Genomic DNA, 24,635 nt, shown 5'->3' on the forward strand with positions numbered 1-24,635 from the left:
GAGCGTAATTTAACCTCCTTCTTGACAAGTTAGTATGACGTGGTTGGTACCAATTAATTCCTTAGGTCCTCTAGTTTCATATGATACCAGCTTCGTCACTGAGCCCGGTATAACCTAAAAATAGCAAGTTGTGTTAATGCATTAAAGAAATTAGTGGGGGTCTGAAACGGACCGTCTCTTTAAGCTATTCATTCCTGATATGTCCCCTTGAAGGTGAGGGAAGGATTGTGGTTTTGTTTGAATGTTGATAAATAGTTAAACGTATAATTCCTGGGTGACTAAGAACAAAAGCTCTTTACTGACAAACTTAGTAACAGATTTATGTGCAATCCAATCCTAAAGGAGCGCTGCAGTCAGTCACAGCTTCTGAACATTTTACAAGAGGGAAACGAGCAGCATTTACAGCAAACTCCACCGAGAGAAACTACAAAGAGAAGAAAAGACATCACAGTGCTGCCCACATTGTCTGACTGACAGGTGATTTCTGGGAATCGCAGTGAAGAAGCAATACAGCAGTGAATGTTTAGCATCAAAGATGTTGCAGAACAAAAACACAGTGAATATCTCGCCGCTTTTATAAATCATCTCCTGTCAGTAATTGTTTGGTGAGCAGCTCGGAATTTGTCTGCGGAGTCTTTGACAAGAGATCTCCGGCTCCCCCGCCTCTGGAGAGACTTGATCATGTTGGCAAATTAAAACTGTATGAGATGATGATGACTAACATAATGAATTCAGGGAATAGGTTTTATAGAGGGTATTATTCCTTGGAGAACCTCCGCCGAGACACATTTCTGTACATTTATTGTACTTGGTGAACAAAGTGTCTTTGATTCCGATTGTAATTACTCAATCAGTTCTGCAACAGCAGCAATTACACCATGTGTCGACGTGCTTGAATGCACAAAGATCTGGACTCCCGACTGTACAGAGTTACAGTGAAAGACTTCAGTAAATATAAATGTCTGTTTTGCTTCTTCATAACTACAACAGTGATTCAACAGTGATTAAAGCTTTAACATTGAGCTAGAATCATGCCAGGATATTTTGCTTCCAGCACTCTTTGGCTCACAGCGTACGTAGCTACTCCCTGACTAAATGAATAGACAACCCCGTTCTGTGCCATACCCTGAAAGTGTGGGTCCAGTTCAGGAGGACCTTTGGCTACAGAAACCTCTCCCTTCTGAGTCCTTTTGCTTCCAACCATCTTCTCATCCCATCTCGACACGACTCAACTTTTCAGGACTGGCACAGGAAAGGCATCAGCTAGTTTGAAGATAACTGTTTTATCTCTTTCAGTCAACTGTCAGAGAAGTACGACTTACCTAAAATGCACTTCTTTCGATATTTACACAACCGGCCACAATGTGCGCTCCATCTTACCGTGATTTTAACGTGAAAAACCAACACATTCTTACTCCCAACTCGTCAAATGCTGCCGCTTGGTCAGTGCCCCCCGGCGTCATGCTAATAATACAACATCACTTGCTCCATTAGTTGAAAGCCCGGATCGTCAATTACCGTTGCTAAAGGGTGCCTCCATGCATTGGTTTCAGATGCCGAGGGGGCACTGACCAAACGGCGTTAATTGACGAGTTCGGAGTGAGAACGGGTTGGAAGAACCTGACATTAACCCATAGTGACACATTTCTTTCTTTTGACCCACTATCTGAGGGTGCATTGTCAATATTGTACAGTAAAATGTCCACGCTGACATGTCCACCTCTGGACAGGATTAAAACAGCTGGGGAACATGATTTGGGGCATACACGTACCTGCTGTCCAATGGGATCCCATCCTCACATCAATTCATAAATCCTCACTTGGTGCAAGACACTGGCTAGTGCAATGTACGGTAGTTCATAGGGCCACATGTCCAAGGTTAAATTGTCTAGATTCTACCCTAATGTCACAATCCACATGTACTGGCTGTGTCCTCTCGGCGCACCGAGGCCCAGAAGCAGTCAGGAGCCCAAAAATCCCCTTCCTAAACCGCATCCACACTGAATCCATTATATGCATTTCTTTTACGTCATGTAAACAATCCACGTAGGCTACCTAATATTGTGATATTTACTGGAAATGACATACAATATAGCCAAATTTCTGGCGATCTCCATCCATTAAAGTAACAGAAGATTGGTTCATATTTGATCAGCGCTGCCTAGTATGACCGTTTGATCGGAGTTTGCGAGTGACTGACAGCTGCTCAGAGATGACAAGGCTCCAACTTGGCTCTGATTGGTCGCTTTCCTCCGGCCTGTGAAATTTTGCAGATGCCATTAGGAGCACTGGAGGACACAGAGGAACATGATTTTTCTCACATTACCTGTCTCATGCACTACTGTCAGGATATAGTGACCGTTTTATAAAAATAACTTGTATTATTCATATTTGCTTCAATCTTGCCTACTGCTGCTTTAACATTGGCTCCTCTAAATTTTACAGAAGCATTAATGGTTTAGTATTTAGAGGTCTTGGAGCAAAATGGATGTTTTGTACAGTTACAGTTACTGTAGCTTTTGGCTGATTGCACCAATTTATTGCACTCACACTTGAGGCTCAATGTAGTTAAACATATATAAATATACTCAAATCAGAATATCGGATATTTCACGGCAATCAAGGTATGCTCACGCACAGTCAGCTCCCTTCTACCGAGAAGACAAAACACTCGTATTTTCTTGTTTTAGTTGGAGAGAAAAGGCAGAAAAAAAGTAGAAAATGAGAAAAGTAGGACAGCCACTCTCACACAGTAAACCACCAGGAGAAGACTTGATGAAATGTCAAATGGAAGCAATTATGTTCAATGTAGATCATCTTTTTTTTCCTTCATTCCCTTCATTTCCCTTTGTTGTTTTTTTTCTTCTTCTTCTCTTGACAGAGCCGGGCACAATACAGGAGGGACCAGCCAGGGAATGAAAGAGCTGGCGGTGAAATGAAAATTGTGATTTGAGCCGATGGATTCGGCAGAGAGGCACAATGTGTAACCACGAGACAGCAATGAAGGCCGCGGCTGCAGATCAGGGTGCATTTATTAATTGAAAATGTATTCAATTATCTTCCGGCACTTGCTTAAGTGCTACTGGAGAGAGAGAGAGAAGGAGAGAGAGAAGGAGAGAGAGAGAGAGGAGAGAGAGAGAGAGAGAGAGAGAGAGAGATGGCCGAGGGCTCGGCACTTTTAGAGCGATCCAATTGGCTTCATCATGAGCCACACGCTGAATCAAAAAACAGAGATAATTGAATCCTTTCCAAATAGAAAACCGACCCTTCATCTGGAAATGTGTGTTACTTTTGTTGAAGCGGTTGCATTCAATTAAAAATATATTCAGCACTGCTGTGTGCTGGCTTGATTTCTATCATTGTATCAAGACCATTTCTGCCGTCATACAGTATGTGCTCTATTTCTACATTTAATTGATCTCTCACCCTACCCAGGAGTGACGGAAATCCATGGTTAGCGCTGCACTTCAAGTATGACGTACTTTTATAGACGGTGAAAATTAAAGCTGACAACACCCTGTCAGCTGTGGACAAACTCAATGTGGCAAAGTGGTCAGGCTGAAAAAAGATACAGCTTCTCTTAGCTGATGTTTTGAGAGATTTATATAGACACTGTAAAATAAAACATTACATTCTCTGATCAGTTGTTGTTTCCATTAAAGCAGCAGTAGGCGAGATTGGAGCAAAATTATTCATCTTTTTTTTTTTTTATAAAACTATATGCTGACAGTAGTGCCTCTGTGTCCTCCGGTGCTCCTAACGGCATCGGAAAACAACCAATCAGAGCCGAGCTGGAGCCTTACTTTCTCTGAGCAGCTGTCAATCACTGGCTAGAAGCTCCGATCAAATATGAATCAATATTCTGTTACTGTTATGACTTATTCTCTCCTCAAATGTTCTCAGAAACATGTTGTAGTGCTTGGTATTTCCTCAACTGATCTCAACGCGGGTTGAGATATATATATTTATATTATTAGTTTAACCGTTTGATCGGAGTTCGCGAGTGATTGACAGCTGCCTTCGTTAAACGAACATCCTATAGGAACGCTCTCTCTCTGAAATGACCTGTGATTGGTCAAAGTCTTCCGTCACGGGCTAGATGTTCTAAAGCCTGAAAACAGAGCCATGAGGAGGAGCAGAGGTCTAGTTTTCTCTCAGAACACTTGAAGGTTATTATGACATTTTTGCGCAATGATGCCAAAAACATTCTGCCTACTCCGGCTTTAACCAGCCGCATGGGGTCAAGGGTCAAAACTGGACAACAGGTGTCACAAACAATCCGGTGTTTCTGGTTACGCATGGCAGAGAGGAGCCAGTAAAGAGAAGCAGACATGAATCAGTACTATGTCCCTGTCTGACTTGTCTGCGTTTAAAGAGAGTAAAACCCAGAATATCCCATATGCTCCAAATCCTCCCTCCTGAGAACAACCTGAGCCACCTTCTTGAGGCCACAGAATAAATCAGACTCAAGTTCTCTCAGCTGAATGTAACCCTCCAGCTTCCACTTCCTGCTAATTCAATCTACTGCTCTCTATACTGCTACAGTTCTGTATGTTTAGTCTCTCTGCTGGCGTGAAGTTGGTTTTGCTGGAAGCCACATTATATGGATGTTCTTACCCAAAGTGGTTTATAATGACTGCTGCTTCTGGCCAGCCTGTATCACCGACACTACAAGCAATGACATTTAAATGAGGAGACCACAGACCCCATTGTCTGTCACATGTCGGAGGCTTTATGTTTAATTCCTCTAAGGATGTGCTTGGTGGATTTATTCAGTTTTAAAGTGGACTTTATTTACCTTTAAAGCTGCATTCAAAGGTATAAAAATGGCCAGTTATAATTTTGTTTAGTGTTCCAGGAGTTGCCTCTGTTTTACATGCACAGTATAGCACATCCTATTTTAACTCCAGCACTGAGTGAATGAGTTTCTGTCCCACCTAAAAGGATTTCTATCACTGATATCATTTCACTGACTCAACCTGTCTCTCACAAAGCTTACCAGACACAATAAAATGTATTTCACAACGCAAGTGAGCCAACAAACATGTCTCGTGAAGAGGCAACACACAGCTAAACTAGAAAAGTGCACTCAGTGCAGATCTTCACCAGGTGTGTCTAACGCTCCCCCTCCCAAACGAAGAAGAGCAAAACAAGGCTTGAACAAGGATTTATTCATTTCGTATCATGCCTAACTTTAGTGGATCATAACATATCGGGTATAGAATTAATCTGCAGATGCTCCAGAGACCAAACTTTTCTATGGATGTCAGTTTTTGAGCCACGACAAAGGCCAAAATGTGGTCTGCAACGGATTACAGTAGGTAAGGCTTGTTTTTATCCTAGCCGATTGCCGAAAATGCCCTTTTCTACTGAACCAGTTGTTGATCATTTGCGGCCCCTAAACCGGCCAGTTAAGAGGAGTGAGGAGTCAGCAGTCTATGATGCTGTAAAACAGTCAATAAAATAGTTTTTTTCAAAAATTGCAAATCACTTCAACCACGAGAAGTCCTTCAGCATACATAAATCATCATCATAAATGAGCAGAGAAAATATCAGGCTGATGGGTCCAGTGGTATGAGAGATTAGCTTCGGACGGACAGACAGATACACACACACATATGTGACCGAACGCATGATCTCCACGAAGGCTTACACCTGCCGGGGATTAAAAAAAAAAGTGCTACACATTCACAACTAATGATAAATAGCAATTTGTATGACATGTTTATTTTGCTACATAGTTGCATAATATTTCTTCGATTTATTTAAAAAAAAAAATATTTATTTTGTTTGTTTATTGAACATGGAAAGCTTTTACATTCTAAATTTAAAAAAGAAAAGGTATTGGACCATGATTCAAAATAATATCTTACAAAAAATTAAAATCTCTTTCTGCTCTAGTGCAGATGCAGTGACACTGGTCACTTAATTAAAACACCATCCTTCATTGCTGAGCAGTTGAAAAGGTGCGTGGGGTTTCTTTAAACAAATAATGATTTTGAGTTGTGAAAGCAGAATAAAACTGCAGCTCTGCAGATAACAGGGTCTTAGAATTTCTCAGATAAAATGCTTTACAAAGGAGGAGAGGTTAGAAGCCACCTGGCAGAAAAAAATACCAAATAGAATTTTAAAAAATCCTTAAAAGGTAACAACACAATTCTGATCTTTAACTGCATCTCCAGGAAGATCAACTCTGACTGATAAAAGTCACGTCGAGAAAATCTGAGCCGGCGCGGAAAAGAGGAGATGAGCGGCAATCTGTCTCCTGCAGTGACGGTAATATTTCTGAGGGTTTAAGTGGGTGTATTTGTGTGCATTTCCCTCTCGCTTCTTCTGTGTCTGTCTGACTCCTCTCTTTTGTCACAGGGTCACGGCGCATAAAATCGCTGGAGGAGTGACAAACAGATACAAACATGATACATGTGTGTGCGTGAAATTATGGAAATTGCTGCTGCATAATGTCGTCACCGTGTAACAAGTGCAAAAATATAACGTGAATTACATCTGGAGACAAACACCTCGCACATAATGTTCACAATTAAACCCCACTCCGCTGTCGTGTTTGTTCCCTAAAGTAAAGCAGAGTGTGAACACAGACACAGACACACACAGACACACACACACAAACCATAAGGCACTCTAAAATTAGTGTTTCTAATCATGAGTTTTACCTCTCCGTCTAAACTTGGCATGTAATCAACGCCTCCGACTTGTACAACAGTCATTCACACACTGACACAAACACACGAATACAGACTGTAATAAACACCAAGGACAATTTACAGCAGGGCTCGCTAACCTGACGGTGGCAAGCACCCTGTCACTTTGTCAAATTCCAAGTAGATGAGAAATATTTGAAAAAAAAAATTAGCTGATAGAGTAATTTTGTTCATTTTCATTAATCAGAAGTTAAAGAAATAGTTCAACATTTTGTAATATAATATACATTTTCTTGCCGAGAATAAAAGGAGAAGATCACACCGCTGTTTCAACACGAGAGTGGTATCGATCTAATCCACTAATTCGTGGCAAGAAAAAGCAAATACGTATTTTTTCCTAAATGTCAAGAAGTAGTTGCCATAGTAACATACACATCCATGATTAGGTAACTAAGATAGAAGATCATGTAGTAGGATTTGTCGGTAGTGGTTTGTAAACACAACATTAAAAGTTGGTGCTTCCTCCTCGGCTCAGTGACACCAGAATGCAGCACGCCCCCTGATCTGAGCCCGATTAGGGTTATGGTGCTCGCCAGCAGGTGGAAGACAACCCCAGATTCAGTCTCGTTGTGGAACAGGCTTTGTCCGCTTGGAGTCTCACCTCGCCATATTTACGCCGTATTTGAAGCTTCCTCTTGGATGCTTGCTTATCTGCTTTGACCTCCAGAGTCAGTTTAGTTAGTTAGTTGACATTTGCAATAAAGACCCAATGGCCCTGTCAGCCTTCAGGTTATAGACTCAGTCAGTAGCTCCAGAAAACTCTCACCACACAAGCTGAACACACTCACACACACACATATATATATAGATCTTCTCTCCCTGGACAAACAGGGATCTGCTCATTTAACAGCTAAACATAACCTCCATCTGTCTCACTTTTCCCCGGGAGGAAAACACCACGGCGACCGAATATCTGCCCGGCCATCAGCGCTGACCTGGCAGATGATGATGGAGGTTCTCTCGCTGTACAGTTTTGATAAGGAAGCAGAAAAAAACACGAGCAAAAAACAGCGACAAACTCTGACTCCTACATAAGGATTCGGATCGAGGCTTATCTGGGGGTTACAAGAAATGAATGTCAGGTAGCACTTTAAGAGTTTCAGCCCAAAATGAGACAGCCATCATTTGACACAACTTCCACAGAAATGGTATTTCTTTTTTTCTTTCATTCCTTTTTAAGAAATAGCAGGTAATTTAAGTGTTTGCCAGGCCAAAATGTTACCACTCTCACAGGCTGAATGCGCTGAAGTTTAAAGGTACTGAAGTGAAAATTTCATGTATTTTTCTCCCACACAAAATACGTTTAAAAAATGAAAGAAGAGCCTGAACACTGAGATGATCTGACTCACCGTTTATCGACAACATCTTTCAAAGCTTTGTGCTTTTTGTTAGATTATTTTGTTTTTCAGTCTGATGCTGTTTGGGTCGGCAGTTTGGGAATTAATCCTTGATTTTTCCCCCCCCCATCCTGATCAATATAAATAAACCCTTAACATTTTCTTCTGTTCTGTCTGAGAGGTAGAAGGATTCTTTGACGGACTTGATATCGGAGCTGTTTAAGCTTCTTCATCTCGTCCTGTGGTTTTCACTCTCAGAAGAAGCTGGGCTTCTGTCCAACACAGCGGGGTTTTGCACTATAAAAAAAATCCATCTGTCTGTATTAGTGTTGTTAATCTTGCATTCAGTCATAAAGACCAATTTTGATTGGAAGAAGAGAGAAGAGTAACAGTGGGGGAATATAACCTCACTTGTTTCCACGCAGCTTCACTTTATTAATTAATTCATAATTTAAGATGTGCTTGAAATGAGTCACGGGGAGTCTAAACCAAACAAATCATCCATCTTATTTCTCCACAAAGCGGATTGATGAGAAATCTGCAGAAAGTATTGTCTTGCTTTGAAGAAGAATCATTTACCATTTAGTGAATTTTCCACTTATTTTAATAAAAAAACAAGATTGATGGCAAAAAGAAAAACAAGACTTGGTGCCTGCAGAGATGAATCGTCCTCTAGAAACCTCACAGGGAGAAGATAATGTTTCTTTTCGTGATGGTAGTTGTAGCTGATTTTGAACAGGATATATTAAAAACCTGGACATTAAGAATGTAATGATTGATTGAAGTCGAGGTTCTACTGACTTTCAAGGACTCAAAATGTCGAGCCGTGTGCTAAGACGTGATATTTTTCTGTCTAAATTTTACATCACAGAAGCTCCAGTGAAAACAAACACCGGTGAAATGTTTCGTTTTAAACCTCTGCTGTATGAAAACTAATCTATATCACAAGGTTTTCCCAGGTTCTGATCCTTGGATAGAGGTCGGCAGAGCTGAGGCACCTCGATGGATTGGGGTGATATACTTTTATGGACAGAATTCTAGTATTGTCAAAGCCAAATACATAGCTCCGGCAGAAAAGTCAGTTTTATCTATACAGATAAAAATCACAGGTTTGACTCAGAGGGCGGTAAAGGTGTTTTTCCTGTGATTGAACTGGCCTAAACATGACATTCTGATCTGTTTGCTTCTGTACGCCAAGAAAGAACCAAACAGCCAAACGCTAAACTTGCTTCCCCTTCCCTTTTCGGACAAAGCAAGACATTTGAAGGCGGCACATTGGACTCTCAGAACACAGAGTTTAAAGGTCCCATATTGTAAAAAGTGAGATTTTCATATTTTTTATATTATAAAGCAGGTTTAAGTGCTATATAAATAATGTTAAACTATCAAAACGCTCAATATACGAAGAAATACACACAGCCCGTATTCAGAAATTGTGCATTTGAAACAAGCCGTTAGGATTCCTGTCCATTTGTGATGTCACAAATATACAATATTTAGATCATTTCACGGTTTTTAAACGTAAACATTCTAAATGTGTCCCAGTTTATTTCCTGTTGCAGTGTATGTGAATAACATCAGCTGACAGGAAGTAAACATGGACCCAAGCTGTTGCCTAGCAACGCAATTCCATTGCAATTCCGTTGCAATGCACTAAAACGGAGCGTTTCAGACAGAGGGTGAATACAGGTATATTCAGGCAGACAGTATGAAGAAAATAAAGTTTGTTTTTAACATTACAGCATGTAAACATGTTCTAGTAGAAACACAAAATACAAGTATGAACCTGAAAATGAGCACGATATGGGACCTTTAAGGCCTTTGTGGCTCCAGACGAAGCTTTGCAAAATCTGATAGAAGTGATGTCACTTAATCAGGATTTGAAGTTTGAAAATGAAAAAAAATAAATCTGGGCGTGTGGAGTCCATGAAGAAGTGAGTTTACCAGACCTCTGTAGAGCGGTCCTCATCTCTGCTTGAAGCTAGTGACTCGAGGCTACATAGCTAATATACTGTACCACACCTAAATCTCCATACAAACGGGAAGTTGCATTGTGGGTAATGTAGACGCCAGGTTTTGACAAGGAAAAATAATGCATAGAATAAAAAAAAGATATCGTTGTCTTTAAACTGTCCGTCATGAGTGAGAATGCAATTCTAAATTGGTGGAACACCAAACCAGGACAATAATACAGCAGTGAAAAGAGATGGGTAGATCAGAAGATGCAACTAAAAGCTGTACTAGGCCAGGTTTCATAAAAATGCTGGACTCAATAATGTTACATATTTAGTATGTTGTGGTTGAATTCGTTCAAAGTTACCTCGCTTTACCTTGTGCTGTTGCCAACATGCAGAGTCGCCTGTTGTAGATTTCAATAACAGATCACTGACTGGGCCACTCTGAGCTTCTCCAGGTCTCGTCCTTTAGTGTTAATTTCACAGTATAGAATTAATCAGAGATGTAAAGTTCACAAGAGGTTAAAAGCTACTTCTATGCCAGAGCCGGGGTGATGCCGTTTCCTCTGTTGGCACCACATAAAATCAGAACTAGTTGGAACGTCAAAGAGACTTTTGATTCAGACAGAGATAAAGAGAGTTGGGGGTCATCGAGGCAGGAGGAAATAAAACGCCTGAAAGGCTCCCACCGAGAAGATGAACGATTAAAAAATGGCTTCATTGGAGAAACGAACAAAACAAGCCTACACAAGTCCCTTTGTCTGAACATCAATGTTGAGGTCACCATCAAAGATGAAGTCTCTAGCTCACGGCATCACGTCGGCTGATACAGTAACACATTGATTCTGAATGAATTCAACGACTCAGCTATCTGGAATTCTGGATTTGAGGGGTCAGTGACAGCAGATCAAAACGTCTCTTTAGATCCAGTCTATTGAAGAAATGCTTCAGGATTCTGACATGAGTTGACATTTTTTTTTAGTTTGAAGATACTGAACAGAAGACGACTCTATGCCCTGATGAGAGAGAAGACCGCTGAGCAGCACTCACACTGAAGAGCTGGAAATGGAGGAAGGTTGCGACAAGGACAAAAAACAATCAAGGTTCCTTGACAATGGAAGCTGAAAGTAGGCTACTAGAACTGAAATTAATTTTCATGAGACTAGCTGAACTATTATAATGATTTATTTTTTGTTCATTTTGATTTGTACACAGACAGACAGAGAGACAGAGAGACAGACAGACAGACGGACAGACAGGCGCAGAAACAGCCAGACAGATGGACAGACGAGTGTGTACATGCTGCTGTATTCTTTTAACAACCAGAGCTCGTTAGAAAAAGATAGAAAAGCTAAAGCTGCTATAATTACTATCTTTGTCAGGGCTGTCAATCGATTCAAATATTTAATCGTAATTAATCGCATGATTGTCCATCGTTAATCGCGATGAATCGCAAATTAACCGCACCTTTTTTATTTTCTCAAAATGTACCTTAAAAGGGAGATTTGTCAAGTATTTAATCCTCTTATCATCATGGGAGTGGGCAAATTTTCTGCTTTATGCAAATGTATGTATATATTTATTTTTGGAAATCAATTAACAACACAAAACAATGACAGATATTGATCCAGAAACCCTCACAGGTACTGCATTTAGCATAAAACAATATGCTCCAATCATAACATGGCAAACTGCAGCCCAACAGGCAACAACAGCTGTCAGTGTGTCAGTGTGCTGACTTGACTATGACTTGCCCCAAACTGCATGTGATTATCATAAAGTGGGCATGTCTGTAAAGGGGAGACTCGTGGGTACCCATAGAACCCATTTACATTCACACATCTGGAGGTCAGAGGTCAAGGGGCCCCTTTGAAAATGGCCATGACAGTTTTTCCTCACAAAAATGTAGTGTACGTTTGGAGCGTTATTTAACCTCCTTCATGACCAGCTAGTATGACATGGTTGGTACCGATGGATTCATCAGGTTTTATAGTTTCATATGATACCAGTAGCTTTAAAAACTGAGCCCGCTAAAACCTCTGGAAGAACGATTGTGTCAATGCATTAAAGAAATCAGTGGTGAATTTGCATTAACGCGTTATCGTGTTAAATTTGACAGCCCTAATCTTTGTGTTAACAGTGGCTCATATGACTGCTTTTATGTGAAAGGAGTCATCCGTAGTGAAAAGCTCACTGAGAATTATCACCCGACTCTGCAGTTCCCTCAACTCTACGAAGCCTCATAGCGACTTTCAGCTCATTGTTTTGGTTTTACGGCTCGCAACTTTACCGTTTTGGTTCGCTCTCACCGCTCTCTGCAGCGGTCTGTTATTCTCAACAAAAAAGCTCTGAAATCTCACCGTACATTACCTGCCCAGCATCAAACAGCAGACAGACAAAGTTAGCAACATTGTGGATCATTTAGCAGCTACAAGGCTATAGATATGTTTCTCTTCGGATTTGGTGGAGACCAACCCGCAGCTTAAAGGAGAGAGTGAATTCAGAGAGTGAATTCAGAGAGTAATTCACCAGGTGGCCAGAAAACACAACTCTAAACAAATAAGCAACTGCCATATCAACTTGAAACAGTCACTTGGAAGGTGATAAATGATGTCACAGCTGTGCCCCCAATTTCTTCTGTTTCAACTGATCTACAGCTGAGGGAAGTGAGGGAGTGTGCATACATATTGTAGAATAGAGCAGTGATTCCCAATCAGGGGAACTTGTACCCCAGGGGGTATTTCTGCAGTTGTCAGGATGCACTTGGAAGGATTATGGAGTAGCTCAGCTGAATTAGTAAAAAACAGTCTCTGAGACCCACGATAGATCTGTTTTTGTTCTTTTTTTAGGGGGGGTAGGGGGGTCTTTACGGGGGACAGCAGGTCAGAAGTAGATGTCACAAGTGTACATCATCTGAAAGCTGGGAACCTGAATATTAATTTGAGATGCAGCTCAGCACTGTGTGTCAAGTTGTTCTGAGAGTTATCAAGTAAGCAGAGGAGTGTCAATGAATACTGTAGGTAGATAGAAATGTCGTGTTTGCATGGTTGAAAACATCCTCCTTGCAAGTACAAACTTGACCAAACCTACTTCCGAAGAAATTTCGCATTGTAAAAAATATCCACTTCAATGATATTAAAGCCAAGGTTGGTAATGTTGAGAAACTAGCGAGAATGAAAGTACTAGCTCCAAAAGTTGCTAAATCTAGCAAGAAAGTCGCCAGGTCGGCAACACTGGCAGTCCGTCCCTTCAGACCTCCCTCCAAAGGCACTCTCCCAAAATGATCCTGATGAACGTCAACAACGAACATGGCTACTGTTAGTACTCACAGCTGTCAGGCTATAGCAGCTTGAGGAAGACTCTGGTGATGTGCAATAGAGTGCTACAATGAGTCCTAAAACCCTGAAATGAGTTAGCATTTTTGCACTTCCGGTTCCCTTGCCTGAAAGTCAATGAGTTTTTTGAATGGGTTTTTAGTTAGATGCTTGAAATAAGGTCTGTGGTTAACACAAGCTGTCTTTGTTCTAAAAAATACATCAATAAATACCCCACTCGTGAATTTTGAAGCCTTTATGTGGCTGAATGAGACAACTAAACGTCATAACGCCGACTCGTCCTCATTTACAGCTGTCGTTGTGTATACTCGCGCTCATGCGACCGTGGTTTAGTTTGTGTGGTGTTCATTTGTGAAGATTATCTTGCTGAACAAAACGTGTAAGTATTATTAACGTGTGTTTGCCACAGAGTTTATTTTCTGCAATAATCCTTTTTGTCGAGGGAACCCAGGGCAATACCAACTTCCTGGTTGCCCTACAAAAATACGTCATCGCTGGACGGCAGTGTGTGCACAGGTAAGCACGTAGAAAGGTAGGTAGTCGGGCAGGTAGCCTCTCCAATCATTTCATTCAGGCCAAATGAAATGATCGAACAGGATGTGTTTTTGAAGAAGATTACCAACCCTATCTTTAATAGCGTTAAATAACATCCTCAAAAGGCTATGAACTGCTGCTATACAGAGATACAGCTAAAACAGCACAAACCAGAGAAAGGGTAAGGAAAGGAATTAAATAATCGCAGATTTGAAATGAATGGCCATTCATATGCACATGCATAAAAACCTGAAATAACCTGGACTGAAACAACAACAAAAAAAGTCCATGACGAATTACATCCCTAATATAGCACGGAACAGTGCAAGAGCAGCACAGTGGGAGAAGGAGAAGGTATCCTGAGAGGCAGGAAAAAGCAGGGCAGCACTGCCTTAAGTAAATTGGTTACAGAGTACAATAAGAGCTCTTCTAACCAGTGTTGGGAGGAGGAAACCTCATCCACATCTGCCGGAGTCTCAGCTGGCCTGGCAGAGGCTCGGCTTTAACTGGATTAACAACAAAAGCCAAGCTCAATACCTAATAGGCCCTCTTCTTCCTCCTCTCTGTTCCTTCTCTCCCCTTTACTCCGTTCCCCTCTATCCCCTTTCTTTCACCCTCTCCTTCTATCTCGCCGTCTTCCTCCTCCTTCAGAGTGAAGCAGAGAGATAATGCGGAACACTTTCATGCCTTCTGCTGAATTAAACATGGAGAGAACAGCTTGCACTGGGTGCTAAAGCTGGAGCAAAGAGAGAGGGAATAGGAAAAAAAGAAGGATATATACAATTCCACCCCTGCACAGGGGTCCCCGGAGTGCTCCTGAACATGTCTTTACAATTAAAAAGATCTGTTGCTGATAGACCGCGCTGGAGGAAAGTTAAACAGGACAGATATTTTTTTTTTTTACTAATTGGCCGGGTTGAAAAGGACTGTCAGTTGTCGTTGGGTGGAAGCAGCCAATCGGTAAGCGGAGGGGGTGGCGTGTAGCGCTCAAAAAGACTCCTCTGAGGGTTCCTTCCTACCTCCAGCTTTCATTGTCGGAGCTGTAAATCCCATCTCTTATTCCTTTCACACACTCTCTGTCATGTTTACGCTGCCGCCAACCAATTGGGCTCCACAAGTAACAAATCTGCCCATCTCTAACTCCGGGCTCCGTGGTTGAATAATTGACAGTGTTTCAAATGTTCTCGGTCTCAGGTGGCTTTTAAAAAAAACCCGGTGATGTCTTCTCATCCCCTCAGCAGGGGCTGAGGTTTCAGTTTCTGTTCTGCCTCTCGTCTTTTTAACTCTCATTTCTCTGATCTGAGAAGAAAAAAAGTCTCCCTCTCCCTCCCGGCCTATTTGGTATTCCCCAGATGGAGTACCTAGGTGCCACCCTCCTCCTCCACCCTCCAGTCCTCTCCCTCCCCGCCAAGTGACCTGTTACAGCGTCCTCTGCTTTGCAACCGGCGCCACACTCACAGCAGCCAGGATAAGACTTTATGGGGGTTGCGTTCAGGACTGCAACCTCCCAGAGCATGTGAGGCAGGGCAGCAGGCCAAAGATCAGAGAGGGATGCTTGTACAGCATGACCCCATTCTGGACTCACTGGACAGGCTGCAGAGACAGTCTGTTTCACTAACTATGAAAAGGAAAAAGAAAATCAAGATAGTCTTATTTAAAGATGATGATTAAATGTTATTTATACTCATCAAAGACAAATAAACTTCTCAAGCGCCATTAGATTTGTTTCAAGGTTGCATTTGAACCTTCTTGTGAAGTTCCTCGACATAAAGAAACACAAGGATACACATCTTCTTTGAGGGTTTTCAGATCGTTCTCTGTAGTCTTCTTTTAACTCATTTTCTCCTAAATTTAGTCGATGAAAAGATCCAAGAACCTTTATCTTTCCGGCTTGTATCAAGTCTTTACAAATGTTAAGGTCAGATGTGTTTCATAGTGGCCTGGTTTTTATCTTATTAAGTTCGTTTTGCTTACTCCACTCGGACATTTCTGGTCTGACAGCACATTTCTCCAGATTACAGAATATTTGACTTGTTTGAAGAAGTGGATGTTTTAGAATGAAGGCACCAAACTCTGTTGACCCCATTTGCATCTTCAAGGCATACAAATGTGATATGCATGTAGATATCTTATCTGGATGAGAAATATACTCACCCAGAATAAAAAAAAGTCATGTCCATGGCATGCACTCTGTACAAGCGTCCGAAATCTTAATTTCTACCTGCTCACTATGTGTTTAACTGCCAAGTAGTGAAAGAGCGAGTGATTAGGAAACAGTCAACCAATGGTACCAATGGACTCCTTTCTAGTTTCATGTGATACCAGTATCGTCACTATAGCTTTAAAACTGAGCCCGCTACAACCTAAACATCTCAAGTTGTGTTGATGCGTTAAAGGGACTGTTTGTAAGAATCAGAAATTGCTTAACAGCGACAACTGTGGCCGTTAAGTCAACAAAAGTCAGTGTCCTGTTGCTGGCGCTTGTGCTCGCTCTACATAGACATGAACGAGCATCGCTCAACACAGTGAGGCGACACACGTCAGCTAAAAGCACAATATCACTCTATGTTTCAGCTGCTTGGCAGTAATGTTAGCTGACCAGACGAAGGTCTCTCCATGAATCAATGCTGCACGTTAGAGTGGAGCGAAAGAGCGAGAACGAGCACGGTGTGTGAGTGAAGGCAAGAAGGCAGAGGAGCAGAGGAGCAGAGTACAGCAGAGACTCCGGTCCTGGAGACCAAAGCTATGGTCTCCCCCGCGTCCTCCGACCGCGGCCAACACTGTTTAACAGACGGGCTTCACTAGATACAACCAAGAGGTTTTGGTGCTTCCGTGTATTTTGTGTTGGATTCTGAGTCTGACCAGCGTAGCCACACTCGACCGCTCATGGGACACCGACCCGTAATGATTTATACGTTTAAGAAGTTACAAACTGTCCCTTTAATGAAATGAGTGGCATTAAAACAAATTTGTGTTAACGCATTATTGCCTATTATTATTATAAAGTCCTGTGTTTGTTGGACTCGTCCACCTCCCCTCCCACCTGCAGTCTTTCTCCCTTTCTATTCTACGCAACTAGCTCTGAGTGTAGCAGGTTTACGCAGATACGTTTACATTGCAGACAGTATAGATTACACGGTGTACATATGACACGCCAAAAGCAAGAACGGCGTTCTTATTACAGGCTTTCTGCCTTGCACATTTCACAATTTTATGGGTCGGTAGACACTCCCAAATGAATGTGCACAAGCACAGAAAAAGTGAGTTTTTTTTCATGATATGTCCCCTTTAATGCCAAGGCGTAAATGCACACAGATTGCGCTGGGATTGGATCTCAGCTCGGTGAAAATGCAATCTGTTACAGCATGACCAAAATCTGACAAGCAAGTCATCTAGCGTTGCTTCTCCCTGCTGGTTTAAGCAAAACCGACAAAAGCAACAAGTAGCAGTATAGCTAGCACGTCCACCAGCCTCGCTTAATCTGATCACAGTGCAGGCAGATTATAACAGAAAACAATGCAGGCAGAATTGAGTTTATTTACCTGAAGTAAATGCAGATGTCACTATTATCCATGCAGATACAGATCACACACACCACCAGGTGTAAGTGGGGCCTTCAATTGTGCAGCACGGTAGGCATAAAGTGTTATGTCATGGGTAGCCTCCAGGTGTGTGGAAGTGTTTGAGATTTAGAGAGTGTGTTGTGACAAAGGGACTGTGTACTTCTCCTTGAGTTAGCAAAACTTGAAACATTTCCTGGAGCAGATCTGTTGAGGAGGCTAAATACCCCCAGAGCAGGTGCACAGTACGCGTTGTACTGTGAATTTTGCTGAGGAAAGAGGTGTAGGAGCCTCGGTATTTATAGACTGATAACACGTCTCGGCTTAATTAATTACCAGTTTTTTTCCAGAGAGAATTGTTTCAGAAAGGTTTCTTTTTTTTTTATTGAAAATGGGTTGTGCAAAAAACAAAAGTTATGACTGATGATGAGTTTCCTCACTAAGGGGCTCATGCACACTACAAGATTCTGGGACTAATTAGGTGGCAAAGTTGTGATCACAGTCGAGTGTTTTTAAAATTATGCTGCTGCAGGAAACCCCCCAGAGAACAGATGTGCTGAGGCGTACAATGGCCACATAGAGGGTAAATGTGCTGCAGACAGATGGAACTCCAAAAAGTCAGGGGGTTTATTTTTAGGGTGAAAATCATTAACATTTTAAACTCCAATAAGCAATGATGTTTTCCAGTTGGGAAATTGTTTCAAAGATAACATAACTGTAATAAATGATATTTAAATTGTAGGTTCAAATTGTAACCTGGAGACATTACACCGCATATTTTTTTTTATCAAAATGATGAAACTCAAACAAAACAGTTTGTTCAGCAGAGTTTAAACGTCCGGATCTTGGAGCGTGCACGCACCCTGCAGAGTTGAAAACACACTTCAATACTTTAATCCAAACTGTACTGCAGTGATACAATAAACAAGTCCTACTACATGTGACACCGTGAGGCAACAGAAGTTACAGTATGGCTGTTTCTCACTTACTTTGAGATTAATTGGCAACCTGTCGGAACACACTGCGAAACGTTATGAAGATGTCTCCACAGAAATGTATTGTAACATAGCAGATATAACTGTCTCATTTACAGAATAACAGATTGCACAGTGTATAATGTTCAACGACAATCAACAACAAGGGACCTGAAACTCTGAAACGGACTTCCTTCACACAACACAAATCCATCAACTGAAGTTTCAACCCGTTCTCACTCCCAACTCGTCAAATACCACCGACTGGTCAGCGCCCCTTGGCATCTGGAAACCGACGCATGAAGGGACCCTTTAGCAACAGTATGTGACGAACCGGGGCTTTCAACTAACGCCAATGTAAACCCACCCGCGGTGCGATTCAATGGTCGGAGCAAGTGACCTAGTATTAATAGCGTGAGATTCCATTTAGGACGGGCGGGAGGAGAGGTGCATGGGTCAATCAAACACAAGACTTTCAACCAGGAGACCGCCGTTCGTGTTCTGTATGAAACTAAAAGTAACATTATTTCGTCACGTCAATTGTGAGTCATGTGACTCATCGCTATCGTCAGTCCTGTGAGCCGTTAGTATCGTCAGTCCTGTGTCACGTGAGTCATTAAGTATCGTCAGTGCTGTGAATGACGTTAGTCTTTTAGTATCGTCAGTCACGAGTCGTTAGTATCGTCAGTCTTGTGAGTCATGTGAGTCATTAGTATCGTCAGTGACATGAGTCGTTAGTATCGTCAGTCCTGTGAGTCACGTGAGTCGTTAGTATCGTCAGTCCTGTGAATGACGTTAGTCTTTTAGTACCGTCAGTCCTGCGAGTCGCTTGAGTCATTTAGTATCGTCATCCCCATGAGTCACGTGAGTTGTTTAGTATCGTCAGTCACATAAGTTGTTTAGTATCATCAGTCCTGTGAGTGACATTAGTCTTTTAGTATCATTAGTCCAGTGAGTCGTTAGTATCGTCAGTCTTGTGAGTCACATGAGTCGTTGCTCAGTGAAGTTAACGTCAACCACGTCCGTTTCCTAACCCTAACTAAGTGGTGTGAAAACTGAAGTTTATTTTGAAAGGACACTTTGCGTTTAACGAGCGTGTATTGACACGCCGTCCCAGGTCCGTCCAATAGTAACGCAAGAGGGGTACCCCGTGCGTCGGTCTCTGCCAAGCGTCACTGAACAAGCGTCGGTAGTTGACGTGTTGGGAGTGAGAATGTGTTTGAGATTTTGAATTTCAAATTTGAAAAACATCCCAACTTTCAATTCATGGACGAGGCTGCATTCAGATCTTATACCCACAGAATTCACTTTGAGTAATTACATCTTAATTATTATCGCAATATATTCTTACATTGTAATGAGGCATGAGTAAATGAAATGGGACGAGACTTATAATACGAGTATGAGATCATTTTCAGGCCACTTATAATGTACTGACCTTCCAGTGTTGAAGATCATCACATTCCTTAAAGATTCCCTTTTCACATCCTTCCTCATAAATATGACTTGAACTAACATAATGAAAAACCTGTAGCTATAGACCACGCTTTTTGATCTTACTCACAGTACTCTTGACTGCAAAGTGACTCCGGCCACCAGAGCTGCTCGATCAAACGCTGTGCAGTCTACAGTAAGTAAGTGTGTGCTTGCGATGCGACATAGTGAGCTTGAAAAGCAGAGGCTGTGCTCAGTTCAGCTGCTGAAGCATGTAGCACCAGTCTAGTTTGTCCGTCTTTCATTTCTCTTTCACTGTGGCCTTGCTCACATCTCTATTTTGCTAACTTTAACAGGCTCTCCACACATCTCCAAGGAGGATTGTCTGTGATGAAGAGATTTCCCCTCCATAGAGCCTCCCTGTGTCGCCTCACAACCATCCACCATCCACATAAAAAAGACAAGCGAGATACCGTAAAACTTCAATTAATAGCTCCAATCACTCAACTCAAGAGGCGGATTTTTGAGGACAAGCCTTTAATTCCTTTTGCACAAAACACTAGCTTATAGTTTATTGTTTAATTGATTATTTAAAGCTTCAGTAGGCAGAAAGGTTTTGGCATCATTGGGCGAAAATCCCATAATAACCTTTCAGCATATTGTAATTCAAGTGTTCTGAGAGAAAACTACACTTCTGCTCCTCCTCATGGCTCTGTTTTCAGGCTTTGACCAATCACAGGTCATTTTAGAGAGAGAGCGTTCCTATTGGCTGTTCTCCGGCTGGGGGGCGGTGCTTGGTATTTTCTCAACTGATCTCAACGTGGCTACCGGGTAACAAACCTTCTTATTTTACAGCTAAACCGTGCACTACAAGATGTTTCTGAAAACATTTGAGTCGTGAAATATGTACAGTAACAGAATATTGATTCATATTTGATCAGCGCTGCCTCAGAGTTTGCGAGTGATTGACGACTGCTCATCATATTTGCTCCATGTCTACACACTGCTGCTCTAACTGTGACTGTACTATGTAATGTGTCTGTGAAGATCGAGACACCAATGTATTGTGACTTACATAGAAATGTTACCTTTGAACAGACGTAGCATATCTAAGTATAACAGGAAAGGGGAGAGTTGACCGAGGTTCTGCCGGGTTCCAAGCTTGCTCGACTGTTAATGGAGCACAGAGCGATAGGGGGCGGGACTTATGCCGGGATCAGACTACACGATATTTTTGTCTTTGACGATGGTCACCATGTCAGATCTATCGATCACAGTGCCATAAACTCTTGCAGTGTCTTGGTCGGGTGACTGGCAAGACAACACGTATGACCACGACCAAGCAGTTGTGGATGCGCTCCTGGGTGCCACAGAGTCAGTTTCGTTGTCCCACCTGACAGCAGCAAACTCAGCATCCCTCCTCTTCTTTGCCATGTTTGTTTATTACCAAGTGACCTGACTGCGACTGCGCGCTGGAGAGAGCACCTGATTGGTCAATGCAAAGGAACACGTCGTTGGAGATGTCACACTAGGCGTGTCAAGATGGTAATTCTGACAGGCTAGACTTTACCTCGGGGTGTCGTGGGGCGTCCCAGACATGGTGTCCCAGACATGGCGTCGGTTGTCGTGTACTATGACACACTACACGAGATAAGAGGATCGATTTTCACACACGACACTCATTTATCGTTCCCGATCCTGCGTTTATTTGTCAAAACGTGTAGCCACACTTGGCGAGTAACAGGAGACTCAGTGTTTAATTGGGGCTCGGTATTTAATTGAAGTTTTACGGTAATTAAACAGTTATTTGAGAAACTGACAATTGTTTTTGCCCTGAAATAAAGATGGTGAGTTGGAAAAAAGAAGCTGGGACTCAATAAGGCAGATGTGTTCAAGAAACATAAGAGCTGCACCTCAGTTCTCAACTCATGCTATGCATTAGTCAATGTGTTGCAAAAAAAATATAAATTCTAAGAAGTACAGTTAATTAATTACAAATCATTCAGTCTCCAAATCGTTCCCAATCCAGTTTTGCATGTTCAGTGAACTCATTAAAGACAAACGATCCCACCATGTCAGCAGATGTCCTGTCGCGTCACCTGGAGTTCTGACAGTGTACGAGAAACAAAAGGGAGTCGGGAGTTTCAGCCCATTTTACTTCCTCTCTGGAAACACGTCTTCGAGCGTGTCTTTCTGCCCAATCAGAATGCAGAACATGGAATAATCCAGTACATAGCCTAAGAGCATTCTGCAGGACATGGAAAAATGAATACATGAAATACAGCAGCCTCCGACAAAAGCCGGTGAATATTTTGCCTCGTTGAATGCGACCCAGATAGGAATATAAATACGAGTTATCCCCTTCTCCCTGCACACGCAGTCATCGCGGCGCTCGTCTAAGCCGCCCATTATGTAAATAAAGAAAGAGCAGAATGAGAGAAGAGAGATGTGATGTGTGTGGGACAGAGCGTCAGCAAAAAACACACAAATGGTGCAGGATGCATGTGGAACAGAAAGAAATGAGACGGAGAGAAAGAAAGAGGAAATAAAGAAAGATGAAATACAGAAAATGAGATTTAAAGAGGAAAGGAGAAAAAAAACTAAGTTGGTAGAGTTTGTATCCATTAAATGAGTCATTACCGACCCAATGTGGTATTGTGTGAAACCCCCAAGGCTCCCGGTGTGTCTTTTCCTTAGCGAGATCAACACCATTACACAACAGTAACAACAACAACAACAACAACAACAACAACAACAACAACACCAACGACGACGACATCTACAACAAGAACAAGAACAACAACTGTGCTATAGTGAGACGGCGCCCAATATATAGATGATGCACATCATTAACACCACAGCCAGCCACACATAAGCACACACTGTTAAGTCTGTTATGTTACTCAGTTTAGTGGCACCCATGAGGAAGCCAGGTGGTGTCACAGGGGGACGCGGGGAACCCCCCCGAACCCGAGTCACCATGAGCCCCAAAAAAAAGTTGTCTCAGGGCCCAGTAGAGTCTGCAGCACAGCGGAAACATCCACAGAAGCCGTTGTGACGGTTTTATGTAGAGTGCAACATGTTGATGAAGGGTTTTTCCGATTTATTTTGAAACAGGAAGGCGATGTTTGAATGATTTTGGAATACGGTGCAGCCGGCTTGATGATTTTCTGGTAAATACAAACAAGTGTAGTCACTCAACACAATCACACACTAGCAAAGCTGAAGAAACAAGAACGGAGCGATAAGCAGCGTTGCGTCAGGGTTGCTGTGGTTTTCGTTGGCTTTTTGCAAGTATTTTTTTTTTCCATTTTGTTAGATTTGGCCGAGCGATATCCGTCTCCATGGTTAAACACAGTCACATATTCAGCCACAGACTGCCATCACAAGTTTTTCTTCATCAGCTTCACAAAAACTTAATTTTGACTTTCTGGTTCCATTTTTCTTTTCATCCTCTTTTTTATAAAATTACAGTCGGTGTCGAGCGGAGAGGATGTGATCGATGGCGTCTCTTTAAATCGGGTTGAATGTGAAGCAGGTAGCAGATGGAGGCGATGAAGGCTAGCTCGAACTCCCCCTCTTCCTCCACCCTCACCTTCCTTTTCCCCTCAGACATAAATGGCAGTCCGGGAAATGACAGAGCCGTCTCTCTGAGACTCCATGTCGTCGTCCAGGTACACGTCCATTTCTTCTTCCCCGCCGTGGCCTCTGTGGACGTGATAGGCCGGAGGTAGGATGTTCCCGCCTCCCCCGATGCCTCCGAACCTGTCGTATTCTTCCTCCATGCTGTCATCCAGTTCGAACTTCCTCCTCTCAGCTTCGTCTATTTCGCCGCTAAGGAGGATGTCGTGGGCGGAGGGGGGGTTTCCGATCGAGGCGTGGTGGAGGTGATGATGGTGGTAGTCGTTGGCCTTTTCTGTGAGAGTCCCCGTGGCGTCGCAGCCCTCCCGATACGTGTAGATAGGCCCGTTGTTGTTCGCGCCCGTCCCGTTCTTACTGCTGTTGTTGCCGGTGCCGCTGAAGAGCAGGCGGGCTTTGTTGCCATAGTCTCCGCCATTGCTGCCGCCGCTGCCGGTCGCTATGGATTCCCCGCTGCTGGGGTAGCCGCGCCTCTGCTGCCGGCGACTACGGCTCAGGAGAACGGCAATGAGCGCGACAACCAGCAGCAGCGCTAGGAGGGAGCCGATCACGGCGCCCGCCACGACGCCGGCGCTGGACGGATCCTCCAGGGCTTCTGCAGAGGGGATGGAAGGAGGGGTGGAAAAATGGGTGGAGGAAAAGAAAAAAAAGGGCAGGAATTTGATGGCTGTTTTGTAAGAAAGTCTTGCTCCGTTTTGGAGGCGGTATTCACAGTTCTTCTTTTATTGTCAGTGTGCTGTAGTGATAGTGTCTTCCACTACGTGTGTTACAATCCTCTTACAAGTGTGTAGTAATGTTCTTCTCAGTGTAATCCCTCGGTGAGGGTGCAGTCAGTCATTGCTGGGATCAGGCTGAATGGGACTCATTCACTCTCTCCCAGCGGCTTGTTGCGCTGCATTTTGCAATAAACACATGTCTGTCCAGCTGCCGGCACTTCAGTTATGGTGGCCCCGCCCCCCCACCCCCCTTTGCCAGCTGGGGAAAAGCCTTTACTACTGTTAACGGTCCTTCGCTCTATACTTCATGTTGGTGTGAGCCAAGTTTGCCTCCCCACTCTTGTTTCAGTTGAAGATTGAAACAAAAAATGAGAGGGTATCTTTGTGCCTCATGTCTTTGCCACGGGTTAGAGGTCGGCCCAGCAAAGACAC

At 42.7% G+C, this 24,635-nt stretch overlaps 1 protein-coding gene across 5 annotated transcripts in view; it reads right to left on the bottom strand.

Moving 5' to 3' along the window:
* LOC141753855 (poliovirus receptor-like) overlaps nt 1-24,635 on the bottom strand; it is a 370,582-nt gene that overhangs the window by 123,372 nt on the left and 222,575 nt on the right. For 4 of the 5 annotated variants that reach the window (XM_074612472.1, XM_074612475.1, XM_074612474.1 and 1 more), the window contains one exon: nt 7,031-24,082. The exons of the other annotated variant lie outside the window; for it this stretch is intronic. In XM_074612472.1, coding sequence (XP_074468573.1) covers nt 23,457-24,082 — 626 coding nt within the window. In that variant the 3' untranslated portion in view covers nt 7,031-23,456. Of the gene's footprint in view, nt 1-7,030; nt 24,083-24,635 lie in introns of those variants that run through there. 5 annotated transcript variants of the gene reach the window in all.

The sequence above is a fragment of the Sebastes fasciatus genome, chromosome 17 (genome assembly GCF_043250625.1).
Source record: "Sebastes fasciatus isolate fSebFas1 chromosome 17, fSebFas1.pri, whole genome shotgun sequence".
In the NCBI taxonomy this organism is placed as follows: Eukaryota; Metazoa; Chordata; class Actinopteri; order Perciformes; family Sebastidae; genus Sebastes; species Sebastes fasciatus.